Here is a 17,126-nt window from a genome sequence, read left to right as displayed (position 1 = left end):
TAATAAATATGTGGAGGCTGCTCACAGAAAGCTGCTCATTGAGAATCTTACAGCTGTGAGTGTTTTGTCAACATTAATTACAATTCCCTATGAGATAAGTAGGTATAACAACTTCACTCAGTGTTTGCCATTCTGAAGTAACTGTGTTGTAAGGGTAGGAAAGGCTATGGTTTAGAGTAGCTGGGATTCAGATATTTATGCTTATAAGTGCATCCACTTGAAGGATGCTGCTTATACTTCCAAACTATTTCTAATACAAAACAATAAAGAAGAGGAAAATGCCTCCATGTCTGCATGTCTGTAACGGATTTGTCCTCTTTTAGCACATGATTCTACCCACAACACCTTCCTGTGGGTGGAGATAAGACTTTCAGATTTACTGATATTAATCTAAAATCACAACATTCATTCACAGAAATTAACATTCTTTCAAACCCCCACAGGGGTGGCCAAGGAAGTTGGGAGCCATCAGAGGTAACTGATGCTGTGATATCTGAAAGCTGAGGTCATTTGCTCAGCAAGAATGGAAAGTTCTTTGTTACTAAGGAGATATGACTGATTCCTTAGCATTAACAGCTAGATGGGAAAATGAGAGAACACTGCCTGGTTTTTCTACCTGGAAACTCCTGTGTGCTCTGTCACTGACCTGTGGCCTCTCAGGATTTTCTAGCATCCTTCTGATTTATTTGAATTGCTGACACATAAGTGTTACAGTAAGAACAGAGTGTCTCTGAACAATCCCATTCTGCATGACTGAGAATTCAGAAGAGATGCTGCATGAAGGGAAATGGATCTGATTTGTCAACTGTAAACTGTAATAAATGAAATTTAGGCTCAGCAGCACCACTCATATAAAATTTCTCCCTGTAAGACCAGAGTGATTATTGCATGACTGCTCAAAGCCTTAGGCAGGCAGCTGGGGCTGGATTTCCAGAAGCTGAGCACTCATAAATCATAATGATCTTCAGTAAATTCATTAACAAATCAGTATATTGCTACTATTCAGGAACACAAGTTCTGTTGAGCTTTTCCCATCCTGTTAGAAGGAAAGAGATTGTTTATGACATGATGATGAGGTTAAACAATAAAAGAAATGCATTAATCCAGAGCTGTCATCCCTTATCAGGAACAGAAAGTAGATTCTTTGAGGTAAAATACAAATTCTGTCAAAATAAGACTATTATCTGGAAAAGAGAAAGCAGGACAGAAAGGAAACTGGTTGCATCAGACATCACAATCTGTTGGTGGCAACAGAAACAAATAAAACAAATACATTTCCTTAAAATGAAAGTGAAACTAAAGTAACACTAAGGTTAAATCTTTTAAATAGAAGCTTGATTATAATAAGTTATGCAGGAACCATCACTGGTTAAAAGTAATTCTGATCTCTCTGAAAATGTTTATTTTCATTCTCCCCCAAGATGCAGAGCCCCCTGTCCTGCCTTTTGTTTCTCGTGCATATCTGAGACAGGAAAGCAAACAAGCCACTCATGCTCTCCAGGAGCAAGGGATTCTCCCATGGAACCATGCACCAAACAGGATTGTTGGGCACCTCCAAAATCCTCAGCCATCCAGCATCCAACACAGATGGCAAAGCAATCACAGTGTCATGGTAAAGATCAAAGGATGATGTTTCTTATTTAAAAAAAAAAAAAAAAGGAACAGAGAGAACAAGCCATGGAGAGGTGAGACTGTTCTGGCTCTGTGAAATAATCTTTGTGATTCTACATAAATAGTTAATCTTGTGTTGGGAATTTGCTTTTGAGGGATGGACAAGTATGTCCTTAGTCTCCAGATCTGAGCTCACACCCACCCGTGGCACTTTTGGTCCTTATTGAACTCAGCCCTGTCACCTCATGAAATTCATGGAATAAAGGTAAGAGGTGAGAGTTTTTGGAAAGGTGAACACAGATTGTATCACAATCTTTTTCTTTTTTTTTTTTTTTTTTAATCTATGACATCACCACTTCCATGCCAATGCTGCAAACTCCTCCTGTGCTCAAGCACAATCCAGACAAGCAGGTGCACATCTCTCTGCTCCCACATCCCTTAGCAGCAGCAGATGCATCCACGTCTCTCTTTGCATGCAGTTTGAAAAGAGAGACTTGATGCTGCACCACCTTCAAAACTGTGTGGGGCATTGTCCATGCTGCACCACCCATTCCAGAGCTGTAGGAGTTTCCTCCCATGCAGAAGCAAGAATAAACCAGCCAAGAGGAAAAGCATCACTCACAAAGCCTAAAATCCACACCAAAGCCAGATGGAAATGAAGTTCTGTATTTTGAAGCAGAAATGGCTGTGGATCCATGGGAAATACCTGTAGCAGCCAGAGGTGCCAGGGACCAAGAGAGCTGGCTTTGAGTACTTCCACAGAGGTTAATCTGGAATTGTGTGCCAGCTGGGACATTGGGATTTTCTGTTTCTCAAAGATTTCCCAGCAAAAATATTTCCTGCGTTGTGTTTAAAATGGACAGGCCTTTCAGAGTGATGAGGAACTGATGAAATTCCTCATCCTGTGCTGCCCAGGACAGGGTGAAGCTACTGGAAGTCCTGGGGGTTGTGTTAAGGTCATGAAGAGCCCCATGGCTCTGAGCTGGATAAAAGCCAAGCAGGAGGCTCAGGGCTGGGAATGTTAAATAACTGAGCTGGAGAGTGCAGGGCTGGGAGGATCAAGTGATGTTTCACTCACTGATTCTCCAGGTGTGCTGGCCAGAAGTGCTAAAGATATAAGAGACAAACTGCAAGTTAAAATTCCCTGATAATAACCCCCCCCAAACAACAGCTAAGAGCTGCTCCAGCACACTCTGTGTGCATTAGGAGCTCTGGAAACAAAGCAAACAGAGGAGTTCTGGTTTTGGAGACTGAATCCAGGCCTTGAGCAAAGGCAGCATCAGCACACACACCCTGGTTCTGACCCTGAGCAGCAAACACAGGGATGAGCTGGAGTGCTTCCAGCACTCAGCTGATGGAAATCAGTTCTCTTTGATTACCTCCAAAGAACTTCTCTCATTTACATCACATCGGAACCCTAAGTATCCAAACATGCCCTTTGTCTTTCCTACAGCCATCAGTGAATGCTCCTGATACAAACCATGGGGGGAATTCATGCCAGAAATCACAAACACATCCAAAGCCAGGCTGAGAAATCACAGCAGAAACATGCTAAGGCTCCTCATATCCTACCAAAATCAGGCTTGGAGGAGTTATCCGTTGTGATACATGCAGGAAAAAGTGGAGGAGACACACATTCTTGCCTAAAAACTAGGATAGAAAGAACTTAAAAAAATATTTCTTACAGGAGAACCCAGGGAATGGAAAGGGGAAAGCCCTGGCTTTCAACATGCTGAGTGATCTATGGATATGTCCTGCAGAACAGTCAGATTCTGGAAATCTGAGAGCTGTGCAGATCACAGGGAACTGTTTCTGATCCCAGCCACAAGGCCCCAGGCAGGGGATTTCTCTGTCATGCAGAATTATCTCCTCATTAGTGGGAACCCGCATCATTTCACACCTCGGTGACTTCCTTGCTTTCATGCTCCACTTGCATTCAATAAGAGGAGCAAGTCATCGAGCACCATCAGCTCAGCACAAATATGTACTTAGGATTCATTACACGTCTCCAAATTGACACTTACATCACAAAGAAATACATTTTCAGAGGAGAAAATCAATTAGAAATGTTTTCAAGGAGATGCAGAAATGTTGTCTTGTAAATATCTCTCAGGTCAACTACAGGTGTGAAAACATTTCTGCTCACCTCCAGCAAGGAGAGAAGCCTGTAAGGCAAAGAGTGATTTCTATTTATATATATCATATAAATATTTATATTTACATATGTCATTGATACTCCTGATTTAGCCAATAAATTCCCTTAAATCAGCCCAGCCATGACCTGAACAGGCTTTACCTATGCTGCAACCTGGAGATAACCATGTTTCCATCACACCAGCACAGCCACAATGCTCACCACTGTCATCATCCCCCCTTTCCCAGTAAAGCACTGTCAGAAGTGTTATCTGACTGCTCCAGGGCTGCTGAGCTCCTGGAACAAAGCAGGAAGGTTTGGAACCATTCTGCACCTCCCAGCTGCTTGTACATCAGCATGTGTCAAGCAGGTCTTTCCTATTCTGGGAAGAGGCAAAAAAAATTTACAGCATCAAGAGCACTGGAGCTTCTTTAGTGTAAAAGTTGTCCAGTTAAGAGGCACGGAGGTGGCTGGGCTTTACTGGGAGAGGGCAGCCCAGGGGGGAGGAGAGGGCAGCAGTGCATCCCACAGGGACAGCTCCGTGCCTGGATGGTCCCCTGGGAAACTGAACCCTGACCTGGAAACTGAGGACAAAACCCTGCCATGAACCCTGAACTGGAAACAGAAGATAAACCATTCAGAAATAGAAGAGGCAACATAAAATTAGGGTGGTTTTACACTCCTGATGTACTGAGGGTGTGTGAGAGAACCCTGTCTAAGATCAGTCAAAACTGGCCTCTCATTTTACCTGACCACCCCACATTTCTCCCAGATCCCTGCCTGTTCTATCACAGTTACAAAAGGATTTGGTTACTCCAATCTGGATGGAAAATGCAGCAACAGTTCACGGATATTATAAAAAACCTGAGGGACCAACCACCTGGGTGAGATTTCTGGATTCACAAGTGGATTTGTTTTATTGTGCCAGCTTTGGCAGCTACATGGAGGTTGCCATGCACAGGTTGTCCCATGGAACACAGGGAATGCAATTCTGAATATTACCTTGGACTTTATGATTCCACAAATGAATTTGTGGGTGAGAAATAGTGGTTTCCTTCCACCACAGTTATTAACACATATATCCCCCACATTAAATTCATGTGTATCAGGGGAATATGTGGCTTTATGAACAAACAAACAGGAGATAGAAAAATGAAAATTATATGAATACATGGAAAATACTCTGATACCCCAGACAGTATCAGTGTTCTTTGTTTAGCAGGCAGAATGCTGTAACAGATAATGGAAAATTTGGAAAACAATCAAACTATAGAGTAACAAGAGCAGTGGAGCTCAAACACTTGATTTAGCAATGAGGGGAATAGATGGACAAGAAAAAAAACAGTTCTGGGAGCTTTAGGTGTGTGGGTGACAGCAGAGAATGATTCACAGTGGTGAGATGAATGAACAGAGATTAAAGCTGTGTAAAAAGGAAACTGGATGATAACAAACATGCCCTCCTTCTCAGCCTGGAATACTTCTTACTGTCAGCTTAGGAAATAGCTCAATATCTCTTGGTAAAATCTCCAGGCTAAGCCTGGCCTGAATATGTCTGTGGTGTGATGTTGGCCTTTTGAGGAATTCCACTGGAATGTTTCTCTGGTGATTTTAAAGGATGACTAAAAAGGATGTGCTGCCAGGACATCTCCCCAACTTCTTGGGATAGAGCAAGCAGTATTCTGTATTACTTCTCGCTCTAAATCTGGGATTTTATATTATTCCCCAAGAGGGGCTCTCAGCCACTTTCCCAATCTCTTATGTGAATCATGATGACCACCAAGGTTTTCTTTTCAGTCTCCTTTGGCTAAACCATATTCCCCTCTCTTAATCAGCTGGTTAAACTGGGCTTGCAGTGCCTGAGCACCTCTGAATTTCATGAAGAAACCACTGCAGCCATCACAAGCCAGAAATACTGGAGTAGCTACCCCAAAACGCCTCATCCTGAACTCGGGCTCCAGGTGCTCTCAGAGGAGGAGTCAGCTGAACAAATGGACAATCTTCCCTGCAAATTCAGCTTCCCAGTGCTCAGCACTGCACTTTCCCATGGAACTGGCTCACCTAATCATTCTTGCTAATGTTTCTCTGAGTTTGTATAAAAAAGGGTGGCGCAATCTGAGCCTTGGAGAAGCCAGGAGAGGAAGAGGGACTGACGCACAACACGGACAAGGGCCTTTGGTAAACAGCATAAATCTTCTGAAAAACATTCAGCAGGATGGAAAAGTCACTTCTCCAAGCCATGCTCTGCTGTACAAACTCAATTCCAGAGGCAAGACAGTATCACATCCACGATTCATCAAGAGTTGCTGCACAATCTGGGTCCTTCAGCAGAGGAATTTGAGCTTGGCTCTTGGTTCCTCTAATGCTCACTCATTTATCTCCCCAGGCCTCTCATGCCTGATGTATTGCCATCCATCCTGCTCCAGGCCCCACATTGTGCTCTGCAGGCAGGGTTCCAGAAGCAGAGCAGGAGAGAACAAAGCTGCAGTCTGAGTGCTGAGCTGCTCAGAGCTGGGCTACGTGCTCACCCTGCAGATGAGCTGCTCATCTGCTGGGACATGCTCAAGGCAAGGTCCCTCCAAGCAGTAAAATTGCTCATTTTCTTTAATTTTCTTTAATTTTCTTTAATTTTCTTTAATTTCTGAGCCAAACCTTTGAGAATGCCAGGTGGGAGCCTCTGATACCTTCACTAATAACAGGAAGGAGTTTCCTGTTGTAGCCACAGCTTCCAGAGGAGCAGAGTGCTGCTCTCCAGCCCATCCACACACCTCGGTTTTATGGGAAGTGTTGCTTTGGAGGCTGTCAGTCCCAGCTCCCAGGGGCTCTCTGGGCAGGAAGGGCTCTGCTGTGACACTTCCATGTACTCCAGCACAGAATTGCTGCAGGCTCCTGTATTCATACACCACAAGGCACTAAAGCTGTGTGGTCTGCTCCCCTCAGGACCACAAGATCCCTCACAGAATTCTCCCGCATTCCTGAAGCCTCTAGAATACAAAAACTCATTTCAGGGAGCTCCTGTGGGTCAGGACTCAATGCTTGCATTAGGGTTACACTACATGGAGCTACAAGAGACAAACAAGCAAATAGAAATGTGAAATATTCAGTCTTTCCTTTTCAGCAAAGTTCAGCAAACTGCACTCTGTAATCTTTGCCATCCCTTGAGTGCAGGATCAGAGATATCAGTTAAAAAAGACTTTGTCACCTGAGCTGCACTTCATCTCTATGAAGACACAGAAGCAACAGTGGCTTCCACCCTGCACTGTGGAAGATTTTGTGCTAGAGGTTCATGCTAGAGCTTCATGAGCTTTGATTGCTTCAGCTTGCCTCTGCAAGAGAGGGCAAAACAAGATTATTTGGCTTTAGCCTGAGGACTTGGGACCTCCCAAGAGCTGGAAGATGGATAAAGGGGCGTGTCTTGAGGGTAGATGGAAAAGCAAACTGAAGAGACCACTTGTCTTGTACCGTCCAGGCTTCCAGAGAATTTCTGCTCCCTGTGCTCTGTGTTTGGATTTGTCCATTCCTACGCAGGAGAAAGGTCACAGAGCCAGGTTATGTCAACTGCTGCTCCCAGGAGCCACTGCAGAGCCCTCTTTGTTTACTGGTGCTCTGAGTGAAGACATAAAACAAATACAGTGGCCAGATGAAGGCATTTCTAAAGAAAAAAAAAATAATAAAAGGCAAACCAGGAGAAAGAAGCCACCTTGTGAAGCTTCAGAAGCTGGTGCTGGACAGACCAGGCTGTGAAATTCCACAGTACATTGTTTCTGCCTCTTCACCATCTCTGAGACTTCCTTGAAACCTCTCAGTCTTCTAACAGAGAAAGTTAGAAAACTGAAGCCTGCTCACTCCTGCCACACAAAGCTATAGCTTCTTTTTTTCTGTGTGTGCCTCAAGGCTTCCCGGTTTTTCCCTGCACTGGGCACTGGCTTTAGGCATCAAACAACTCATTCAGGAGTGATGGTTTCCAGACCATGTAACTCTGTGATGGATTGCTGTCTCTATAAAGCATTCAGAGGTTGTGCTGGCATGAACACTGCCAGGGAATATGAACCCAGCTTTGATCATTTAAGCTGTGTTTAAGTTATTAATTTGTAAAATCCACAATGTCTGGCAGGTGCTGACCTCACAGATGGTCCTTGGGGAGAAAAGGATAAACATCTTGGTATCTGCTAAGGACAATAACTAGCTCAGCTGATTCTGATTTCATCATCTCTGCTTGCTTAGAGCAGTTGAGGCTTTGCCTTACAGGATTTAGGCTGAGAAACCAAAACATTCAGGACTTGTTGTGTTCCATACTGAGATATGCAGCAAACTTTGGCTCACAATGTTTCACAAAGGATTAAACCTGTTCAGTAAATCATCTGATACTGGTCAGTGGGAGTGGTTTGCACAAATTGAGATGGCAGAAACAGACAAATATAAGTCACAGTACCCAGTGGAAATGGTGGCTGGAACCAGGACTGGGGCAGGAGCCTTTCCCACTTTTGGATGAGAAAACTGAAATAAGACAACACCAGAGCCCCACTAGCCCTGTTGAGGGACGATGGCCTGCTGTGAAGAGAATCAATGAGGCAGGAACAAACAATGTTAAACACATTCTGGTTGCTCTTCCTCTTAGTTTTTTGGCTGTAGAAAGCAAAACATGTTAGAAGACATGAGGTACAAAAATACTCAGCCTTGCCTAAAACAAAGAATGAGTTCTACATCCATGCAGGACCAGTGGATGAGCTCTTTGTGAGGCCTCTCAAAGGATGAGCAAGAAATCATTTGAAACATGGAGATGAGCAACAGCAGGGAGGGAAATACAGAGCTGTCCTTCACTCTCTCACGCTGGCAGAGCTGTCTGCTCTGCAGGCCATTGCCCAGAAGTGGATCAGAAAATCAGCTGAAGTCATCCCTGGGCTTGTCCTTGCCCAGTGGCCATCACAGCCATTACTCACCCGTGGAACCCTTGACAGTGGTGGGTTTGCTTTTGTGCCGCCCTTTCTCTGCCAGCAGGCTGATGGTGTACTCGGTGCCCGGCTCCAGCCCCCGCAGCAGGAAGGAGCTGCTGTCCACAGGGATCTCCACCTCGCTCTTCCTCCCAGCAGGAGCGCTGTAGACCAGGCGGTAGCGGTCAAACTTGGCCACCGGCCTCCTCCAGCGAAGGGACAGGGTGGTCTCGGTGGGCTCGCTCACTTCCAAGTCCTTGGGGTTATCGAGATCTGCAGGGTGGGAAAAAAAAAAAAAAAACAACAAAGTTGAGGTCTCTGAAGTGCCCTGAGACAGTTTTTCAGGCATCTGTAGAGGAATATCTCCATTGTTGGTCTGGCAGCAGCTCAGGGTCTGCCCATCTTTGGGACCTCTAGAAAAGTGTAAAGGATGATGATGTTCTCCTTTACAGACAAAACCAGAACAAATTTCCCCCACTTACACTCCAGAAGCAGAAGTAAAGCCTTCAGATAATTCACCTGGGAAAAGGGGGTATTGTGTGAAACATTCTGGGTTGGAAGGTCAGTCAGGAGTACTGCAACCCCTCTGTGTCACATCAACATTTTGGCCACCACCATTCCTGCCAAAAACCCTCACAGACAGAGGATGGCCAGAGTGATCAGTGCAAGCATAATTATCATTAAGGAGCTCACCTAGAGATGAAACCCCAAGAATATTAAGAGGAACAGGAAAAATAAGTCAGATTGAGAAGTCAGGAGCTTTGTGTGAATTTTTTTTCTTTTCAGAGGAAATGAAGCAAAATGAAATTCAAAAACTTCTAGCATCTCTTAGACATGAAAGAGTGGCTCCACCTGAGCTGCTGCCTTGTCCAGAGCTCAGATGGGATCAGGACACTCACCAGTGCCAGCATTGATGGTAGCAGGAGCACTTTCCCTGTCATTCCTCACTGCTGTCACTCCTATGCCATATTCAGTTCCAGGCCTCAAACCTACGAGATGAGGAGAAGAAATATGAGTTCCAGTCCATGGAATATGCCTGCAGGGATTTGTTGGAATAAGGAAGGCTGAATGGATACAAAGTAAGAGATCTGCTTTCCTCTATGCAGAGAATTGAGGTTTCAATTCAAGCTGCAGACTGGCACCAGTGAATTCCACCCCTAGCACATGAAAATGCCTTTTGAGCTCAGAGTGTGACTCCACTTCCACAAAGCTGCTTAGAATTAGGGGAACTGACTCATTGGATTCAGGGATGTTTGTGGAAGCGAAATGGTTACATACCTTCTGCTGGCTGGTTATCCATCTGCAGGTGTGTAAATCCATTTCACATGGCTTTTAATTCAATTTGATCTACTCACAATCATAGAATCATGGAATAGTTTGAGTTGGAAGGGACATTAAACATCATCTTGTTCCACCCCCTGCCATGGCAGGGACCCCTCCCACTGTCCCAGGCTGCTCCAAGCCCCAATGTCCAACCTGGCCTTGGGCACTGCCAGGAATCCAGGGGCAGCCACAGCTGCTCTGGGCACCCTGTGCCAGCCCTGCCCACTCTGCCAGGGAACAATTCCTGCCTAACATCTAATTTCAGATTTGCAGCCTCTTGTCCCAAAAAAATGTGCCTGAGATTGTTAAAAATTTATAGTGACCACAAGGACCTTTTTTTTTTCTCCATGTCCTGTGCCCTGGGGTGAAACAAAACCTCTGTGACATGAGTGGCAATGTGTCCATTCCCCTACCTGTGAGTGTAGCTCTGGTTGTGGCCTGGCTGCCCTTGGGCACTGTCATCTCCACGTGGTCCCCACCGGAGATGGGGGCAAACTTAATTCGGTAATTATCCACATTGGCGTGGCTGTTCTTCCACTCCAGGGTGATGCTGTTGTCAGTCTGAGACACCCGCTTCAGGTTCCTTGGAGCATCCAGGTCTGGAATCAACCAAGCAATAAATAAATAATCAGGAATATTTCCCTTCTCACAGCAGTCTCTTGTGACAACGTTTTTTAGAAGGTGAAATGACCCATAAAGTTTCCTCTCACATGATCCTGTTATGTCTTAACTACAAAATCCAGAGTTCTTCTAGCATGAAAAGCAGAGTTCACCAGCTTCAGCTCAAGAAATTTAACTTCTATCTCCTGAGACAAAAATTACATTTTCACTTGTAATAATTAGTTTTTATTACAAAACAAGTTTGTGGGAAAAACATATTTGGATGACAATACCGTTTTCCTTTAGAAATACGTCAGCTTTCAAAAGGAAAAAAGAACAAAGTACTGGTCATCTCTAGAATTTCTGTTCAGTAACATCTTGCATTCATGGCTGGAAGGAACTCTAAGTCTCAAAAAAAGGGAAATATTATAAAGAAATTCAATGAGCTTTCATTTTTCACGCCTACAGTAGCCTCAATTCCTGCTCCAAAATAACAACTTTAGTATTTTAAGATGAAAAGGGATGTAATTCACAGATCTCTTAATACATCAAGCCTTGATAACCTGCTAAAGGACCCACGCTTTCCAAAAACATTCCCAGAATCACTGAGGAGCACAGTAAATTTATAAAAGAGTGGCAGGAAATATTTGCAGGACTGGAGAAGAAAAAAAAATGGTTCTCTGCTTCTAAACTAATTAGGCAAAGAGAACTAAGATGGGATAGGAACTGTGGAAGATATTTAGCTCATCAGACAGACAAATGATCCAGAGGAATTTGCTTTCTGAAGTAGGGATTTAGGGTAAGAGACACAATAACCTAATTCCCATTTTAAAAATACATTTAGATTCTTGTGGGGAGGGTCTAAATATTTTGATGAGCCAACAAGGCATAAAAGGCACAGGAAATTATTCTGTGCTTTCATGTACCCCTAAAATTGGGCAGATTTTGTGTTGATCAGTAGCTGCCAACTCCAGCTAGAAGACACAAAGAGCACAGGAGGATGGGTGGTCCCTGTGGCACCTTCCCAGCCCCTCACCTGTGACAAAGACTTCCTTCACAGGGTCGCTTTCCATGTGCCCTCGACGAGAGATGAGGGTCACCTCATACTCTGTGTGTGGCCTCAGGTTGCCAATGGAGTATTGGTTCTCATCTTCAGACAGGTCAATGGTTGTCCTGTCCCCTGGAATGTCCTTGGGGCCATAAGTGAGCTCCACACCTTCGACTTCAGCCAAGGGCCTGGACCATGTGATGAGAGCCGTGGTGTCGGTGACATCTTTGGCCTCCACCTGGCTGGGGGCATCAAGCTCTGTTACCAAGCAAAAAGAGAGGGGAAAAGGGGCTTTATAAAGAAATCTTTCCATGAAAAACACCCATATTGTTATGCCCTTAATTGGTGATTCAGAAGAAAGTTAAAATTGGTATCCTCGTTTACGCTCTTCCTTTGGTTCCTGTAGTTTTAGACTCCAAATGGAATCAATCCATCAAAGCAAATCCATCAAAACTCCTTCAAACCAGAAGCAGCCAAAAGAAAGACAAGCAGGAACCCTAAGAGCTTCCCCACCTTCACACACTCTTCGTGCAAATATCACCAGGATGAAACAAATTCTAGTAACAAATTCTCATTCCTGCTGATGTACATCTTGAAAAAGGAATAAAAGTGCATACTGCTTGCTACCTTCTAGCTGCACTTAAATTTCCTTTCCGTTTCAAACAGATAATGTAGAGAGGATTTTTTTTTCCTCATGTATTCATTAGCAACTCCACTATTTCCTTCCCCTCCCAATTAACTCACAGTGTAGAATGTGACTTTCTCTTGTTTAAAACCCCCAAACAGCAGATGTTCTGTTGGTGGCCAACTAAAACCAGACCAAATACAGGTCGTGCTTACTCGTGGTGATGACTTTGGACAGTCCTGGTCCTCTGGTGTTGTTCTTCACTATATGGATGGACACATTGTACTGCTGCCCAGGTGCCAAACCTGGCTGCATGTAGGATGTCTCTGGCCTTTTCAAGCTGCTGGTTATGTCACCATTATCATCCTTTTTCTGGAACACATGGGACAATCAGTGAGTACAAAGATAAAATTCCAGGATTTTTCACTCTATACCTGAAACTGATTCCTCACCATATTACGGAAGACCAGCTCCCAGCCATCAAAAGAAAAGTTCAGAGGGTCCCACTCCACCTGCACAGATGTTTCCCGAACAGATTTGAATCTCAGCCCTTCTGGAGCAGGCAGATCTGTGGCAGAAGAAAGAGATATTCTCACATGAAGGCAAATTCCCATAAATAGGGCACTAGAGTGGGATATCTTTCCACCTCTAGAAATATCAGTCAGGTGGGGATCTGCAGCTGAGGTGGTTAAACTCTCGTGGTTAAACTCTCCTCAGATCCAGTTACTGTGGCTTTGGAGAGACTTTCCTGGACTGGTTTAGATGTCAACTTAGAATAAAATGAATTTTACCCTCAAAATCTGTTTTTTGTGCCCCCTTGAAAGAAGCGTGATGTTGACTTTGGAAATCAGGAGAGCTGAATCCTGCCCCAGTTCTCCAGAAATGAGCTCAGTGACAGAAGTCAAAGAGCATCTTTTGATATTGGGATGTTTAGATATGATAGTGATGTGCACAAAACAAAAAGGAAGAGGAACAACAGAAGGACAGACAGGCAAATAAAAGGTAAGATGTAGTAAAATACAGCAAAGATGCAAAACAAATATAACCTCCATTTTAGCCAAATGGTTTGAATTCAAGTGCTTTCATATTGCTCTTTTACACGCTGCTACATTTTTACTTTTTTTTTTTCTCAGGAAGAAGTACCAGAATTTTTAAAATTAACATTATAATAAAGAAATGTACATTATAAGAAAGAAATGTGCATTTCAATAAAGAAGCCAAGGTTTTTAATTCACAAAGGCCCCATATTGGGAGACATTGAGAGCAGAAGATCTTGTGAGCTGTGACACCAACACAGTCCCTGGTATTGCAAAAAAGTAGAAAATGGAAGTGCAGAAGGTTGTTTTTTCTGGGCCAAGAGTTGAATTGGAAGTAGAAAATACAAAAGAAATAATATCCCAAAAAAGGTATGTCAATCAATATGTCTAAACCAAAAATAGAAAATGCAGAATAAATATCCCAAAAATTGGGATGCAAGTCAACACATACAGAGTGAAACCAGAAAATACAAAATAAGCAACGCCCCAAAAAAGGGATGCAAATGGAGTAGACAAAAGGATGAATATTAAACTCACACGTGGCTACCCTGGCACTGACTGGAATGCTCTTCTTGTTTTTAAGGATGGCAAAGACACGGATGAAGTACTCCACACCCGGCTCCAGCTCGTGGATGGTGGCAGCTGTGTGGTTTCCTGGCACAGTGAACTGCATGTCCAAGCCCCCACTGCTGGTGGGGACATAGGTGACAAGGTACTCGTTGACCAGGTTCTCGTGCTTCCACTCCAGATTGACAGTTTTATCCGTCACGTTGGTCACAGTCAGCTCAGTTGGAGGAGACACTGGGAAAGGGGGAGGAAAAGAAAGCCAAACCAAAGTTATAAGAAGTTCTCAAGGCTCAGGAAATAATGACTTGCCCAGTTTCACATTTTCCCAGGAGCAGTTCCTAGGGCTCATTTCACACGCAGGGAATGGGGAAGGCATGTCCCACACATTAGCTGCTGAGGAAAGGAATGCTCAGCTGATGGAGACTACAGACATTTCCAGAAGCCATGGGCCAATTTCTGCTCTCACACTTGAACACAACCTCTGGCTGACTGTGTTCCAGCTGCTCCTCTCATGGCTGCAGCACAAGGCTGCTATAGCTGGGTCCCGAGGGATTCAGATGTTTAATTCAACTGCCAGCAGCATGTGATTGTGGAGCTAGAAGTCCTGGGATTTGCACAGATTTTCCAAAGTAAAATAAAACATTATTATTTGAGTAAATACTTTCAATAGATCTGCCTGTGCGAGATCACAAAGTGGGGCTTAGGCACCTTCCAGAAGGAGGAGATGAAAGATGGGAGTTTCTTTTAAAGGGTATTCATTGTCTTTTATAGTGTTCCCAACCCCAAAGTGCTCTTTGATTACCAAAATTTTTCCCCCGGGATCTACTAAAGAAAACTACCTCATTTGTGGTGTATTGCCTGTCATTATCAGGCTGCCAAAATTTTCTATCAATTTCCATAGAGTCAGTGGTCCTGGGAAACCAAGCATGTGACTTTATAGCTAAGTTTCCACTCCAGCTGATCCCACGATTTTCCTCTAAGCTTCTGTGAGATCTAATATACACACATCCATATATATATTTAGATATACACATGTGCACTAAGAAGACTCTGGAAAATTTCCATGTTCTCCTTAGCTAAAACAGCTTCTTTCAGCTTTTTTTTCTAGCATCAAGGAAAACTGAAGGGTCATGGTGACAAATCCCAGCCAGTGCTGGCTGCAGCACCAGTGACATTTTGGTGGGAGCAGAAATGGAGGTGACTACAGCACCACCAGCAGCTTTGGTGACCACTGAAAGTCACCAGAAACCGCTACACTACTTAGTTCTGATATTTCAAGATGCCAAGAGCTACTGGTGCTGTTGCATCTCCCATCCCTGTTTGGGCTATGTTGGAAAAGCAGCACCGGGCCCAGCTCTATGGAAAAGCTCCACGGGGTGTCCATGGCTGCTGGATGGCCCAAGGGGAAGCAGTTCAGAGGGACACTGCACCTACCATCGGAGCAGTCATCCCCGATGTATCCATCCTCGCACACGCAGCGCCCGTCCACGCAGCGCCCCGCGTTGTTGCAGTCGTTGGGGCAGGAGCGTTCCCGGCAATCCTCGCCCACGAAGCCCTCGTGGCACACGCAGCGCCCGTCGATGCAGCGCCCGCGCCCGTGGCAGTCGTTGGGGCAGGCCAGCTCGCCACAGTCGTCCCCGGTGAAGCCGTTGTCACACTCGCAGCGCCCTTCCACGCAGCGCCCGCGGTTGTGGCAGTCGTTGGGACACCGCAGCTCCCCGCAGTCCTCGCCCGTGTACCCCTCATCGCACACGCACTGCCCGTTGACGCACAGCCCGCGGTTGTGGCAGTCATTGGGACACCTCAGCTGGCCGCAGTCGTCCCCGGTGAAGCCCTCGTGGCACACGCACTGCCCGTTGACGCACAGCCCGCGGTTGTGGCAGTCGTTGGGGCACCGCAGCTCGCCGCAGTCCTCGCCGATGAAGCCCTCGTGGCACACGCACTGCCCGTTCTCGCAGCGCCCGCGCTCGTGGCAGTCGTTGGGGCACCGCAGCTCCGCACAGTCCTCGCCCAGGTAGCCCTCGTGGCACACGCAGCGCCCGCCCACGCAGCGCCCGCGGTTGTGGCAGTCGTTGGGGCACCTCCTGTCGCTGCAGTCGTCGCCCACGAAGCCCTCGTGGCACACGCAGAGCCCGTTCTCGCAGCGCCCGTTGCCGTGGCAGTCGTTGGGGCAGGTGGGCTCCCCGCAGTCGTCGCCGGTGAAGCCCTCCTCGCAGAAGCACGTGCCGTTCACGCAGCGCCCGCGGTCGAAGCAGTCGTTGGGGCAGATGAGCTCGCTGCAGTCCTCGCCGGTGTAGCCCTCGTCGCACACGCACTCGCTGTCCACGCAGCGCCCGCGGCCGTGGCAGTTGTGGGGGCACAGGGGCACGCTGCAGTCGTCACCCACAAAGCCCTCGTGGCACAGGCACTGCCCGCCCACGCAGCGCCCGTGGGCGCCGCAGCCCTGGCCGCAGAGCTCCTGGCCGCAGTCCGGGCCCGTGTAGCCCTCGAAGCACACGCACAGCCCGTCCACGCACTTGCCCTGGTCGTTGCAGTCGGAGGGACACGAGGCCTGGCTGCAGTTGGGGCCCTTCCAGCCGGGCTCGCAGATGCAGCCGCAGATCTCGATGCTGTAGTTGCCGTGCCCGCTGCAGTAGGGTGTGGTGTCCAGGCGACCTGTACCAACGATCCCAAAAACTCATTACTCCCGTGGCACTAGGATGCCTTAGGCCAGCGTGGCACATATGACCCAAAAGGGCTCTGATTTTCCTAGATCCCTACAGGATATCAGTTCAGAAAGTTTTTAAATGAGAATCTCTCTCTGTTTCTCCAACTAGATTTACTTTACCAGGAAAGCTTTAATTAGCTCTAATGCCAGGGAAGAAACCCTGCCAACGACTTGATAATTAAGCATGCTGGATTCCTCCTCCCTTCTCAAAATCCTCACCCACTGACTGAGCAGCTTTCCTGACTGCTGCATTAGGGCATGCACCAAGGAACATCATTCATCTGCTCACCTCAGAACACAAAGTCAGGCAGCAATTGTGTCATCAGCTGTATCAGCAATTGCAAGGCTTCTCTGAGCTAAGACAGACACATTGTTCTGAAGAACATTTGTGTTTCTTCTCTTGTATGACCTACCCCTTCCCTCGATTTAAAAATCAACCAGACAGACACATTTTTCCCTCTTCTATAACTATTTGTGCTTGTCTGTTGCCTTATGTCCTGCTGTATTTTTATTGGTCTCTACTAAAGAAAACTTGGAAGTGAAAAT

At 45.9% G+C, this 17,126-nt stretch overlaps 1 protein-coding gene across 5 annotated transcripts in view; it reads right to left on the bottom strand.

Annotated features, from left to right (window-relative positions):
* Window positions 1–17,126, bottom strand: part of TNC (tenascin C) — a 71,441-nt gene that overhangs the window by 29,629 nt on the left and 24,686 nt on the right. For all 5 annotated transcript variants that reach the window (XM_088177709.1, XM_088177711.1, XM_088177710.1 and 2 more), the window contains exons 3-10: window positions 15,308–16,528; window positions 13,844–14,107; window positions 12,722–12,837; window positions 12,485–12,641; window positions 11,633–11,902; window positions 10,410–10,595; window positions 9,573–9,662; window positions 8,683–8,946 (exon numbers count right to left, since the gene is read on the bottom strand). In XM_088177709.1, coding sequence (XP_088033835.1) covers window positions 8,683–8,946; window positions 9,573–9,662; window positions 10,410–10,595; window positions 11,633–11,902; window positions 12,485–12,641; window positions 12,722–12,837; window positions 13,844–14,107; window positions 15,308–16,528 — 2,568 coding nt within the window. The remainder of the gene's footprint in view (window positions 1–8,682; window positions 8,947–9,572; window positions 9,663–10,409; window positions 10,596–11,632; window positions 11,903–12,484; window positions 12,642–12,721; window positions 12,838–13,843; window positions 14,108–15,307; window positions 16,529–17,126) is intronic.

This window comes from Sturnus vulgaris, chromosome 22, assembly GCF_052056855.1.
Source record: "Sturnus vulgaris isolate bStuVul1 chromosome 22, bStuVul1.hap1, whole genome shotgun sequence".
In the NCBI taxonomy this organism is placed as follows: domain Eukaryota; kingdom Metazoa; phylum Chordata; class Aves; order Passeriformes; family Sturnidae; genus Sturnus; species Sturnus vulgaris.
The sequence above is the reverse complement of the archived record's forward strand: the minus strand, read 5'-3'. Positions and strand labels throughout refer to the sequence as shown.